We start from the raw sequence: 1,498 nt of genomic DNA, 5'->3' as shown, positions 1-1,498 counted from the left end.
TCAGGTGTAATCAGCTGGGGGAAAGGGAGTCAGTCAGGGGGCCGAGGAGCCTCCCTGCCCCTCTCCCAAAGCTCCCAGTGACCTCCAAAGCGGGGCTGCCTCTGCGAAACTCTCTGAGCAGATGTGGGCACCAGGGGAGCAGCGAGGGCAGCCCAGAGCCTCACGTCTGCTTGCCTGGGGGTTTATGTTCTGACCTGTAACACTGTGGGCGGGTAACTCTTACTTTGCTGGCAGTAATAAGTGGCAAAATCTTCAGGCTCCAGGCTGCTGATGGTGAGGGTGAAATCTGTCACAGACCCGCTGCCACTGAACCGCAACGGGACCCCAGTTTGCAACTTGGATGCTTCATAGATCAGGGGCTTAGGAGCTTTCCCTGGTTTCTGCTGATACCAGGCTAACCACCTGTTAGTGTTCTGACTGGCCCGGCAAGTGATGGTGACTCTGTCTCCTGGAGATGCCGATAGCGAGGATGGGGACTGGGTCATCTGGATTTCAGAACTGGCTCCTGAGATTGGAAACATAGAAACAAATATCCACACTATGAATCATGTTATAAGAGGTCTTCGCTGGGGACCACACTGGCTGAGTAAATTCGCAGGGTTCTCCTTCCTTACCTGGGAGCCAGATCAGCAGGAGGTCCAGGAGCTGAGTGGGAGCCTTCACGCCCATGCTGTGTCCTGACCGGGACTGCGTCCTGCCCAGGGTGTGACCAGCCTGTTAATTAGTGTTCAGGGAGGTGGGCTGTGCTCCAGTGATATGCAAATCAGCAGGGGATGGAGCATAACTGGGCACAGCCGCAGGGTTGAGTTATCGCAATAATGGTACAGTGCAATAACCCTTCTGCTCTGGGTAGCGTTGATGTTGTCACAATGTTTATTCTTCCAATCCATGAGCATGGAATGTTTTCTCACTTCTTTGTGTCTTCCTCAATTTCTTTCATAAGTGCTCTGTAGTTTCTAGAATACAGATCCTTTGCCTCTTTGGCTAGGTTTATTCCTAGGTATCTTATGGTTTTGGGTGCAATTGTAAATGGGATCAACTCCTTAGTTTCTCTCTCTTCTTTCTCATTGTTAGTGTACAGAAACGCAACTGATTTCTGTGCATTGATTTTCTATCCTGCCACTTTGCTGAATTCCTGTATGAGTTCTAGCAATTTTGGGGTGGAGTCTTTTGGGGTTTCCATGTAGAGTATCATGTCATCTGCAAAGAGTGAGAATTTAATTTCTTCTTTGCTGATTCATATGCCTTTTCTTTCTTTTTGTTGTCGGATTGTTCTAGCTGAGGCTACAATTTTTAGTACTATGTTGAACAGCAGTGGTGAGAGTGGACATCCCTGCTATGTTCTTGATCCTAGGGGAAAAACTGAAAGCTTGAGAATGATATTTGTTGTGGGCTTTTCATAGATGGCTTTTATGATATTGAGGTTTGTTCCCTCTATCCCTACACTGTGAAGAATTTTAATCAGGAAAGGATGCTGTACTTTGTCAAATGCTTTTTC

The 1,498-nt window shown here is 47.7% G+C and overlaps 1 gene segment (V, D, J or C); it reads right to left on the bottom strand.

Moving 5' to 3' along the window:
• Positions 1 to 669, bottom strand: LOC118535280 (immunoglobulin kappa variable 1-12-like). The segment is given in 3 exon segments: positions 1 to 14; positions 224 to 448; positions 615 to 669. Coding segments are annotated over 3 exon segments (294 nt in total).
• Between the last annotated feature and the right edge of the window lie 829 nt (positions 670 to 1,498).

The sequence above is a fragment of the Halichoerus grypus genome, chromosome 10, assembly GCF_964656455.1.
Source record: "Halichoerus grypus chromosome 10, mHalGry1.hap1.1, whole genome shotgun sequence".
NCBI lineage: Eukaryota > Metazoa > Chordata > Mammalia > Carnivora > Phocidae > Halichoerus > Halichoerus grypus.
This window is presented reverse-complemented; position numbering and strand designations above follow the sequence as displayed.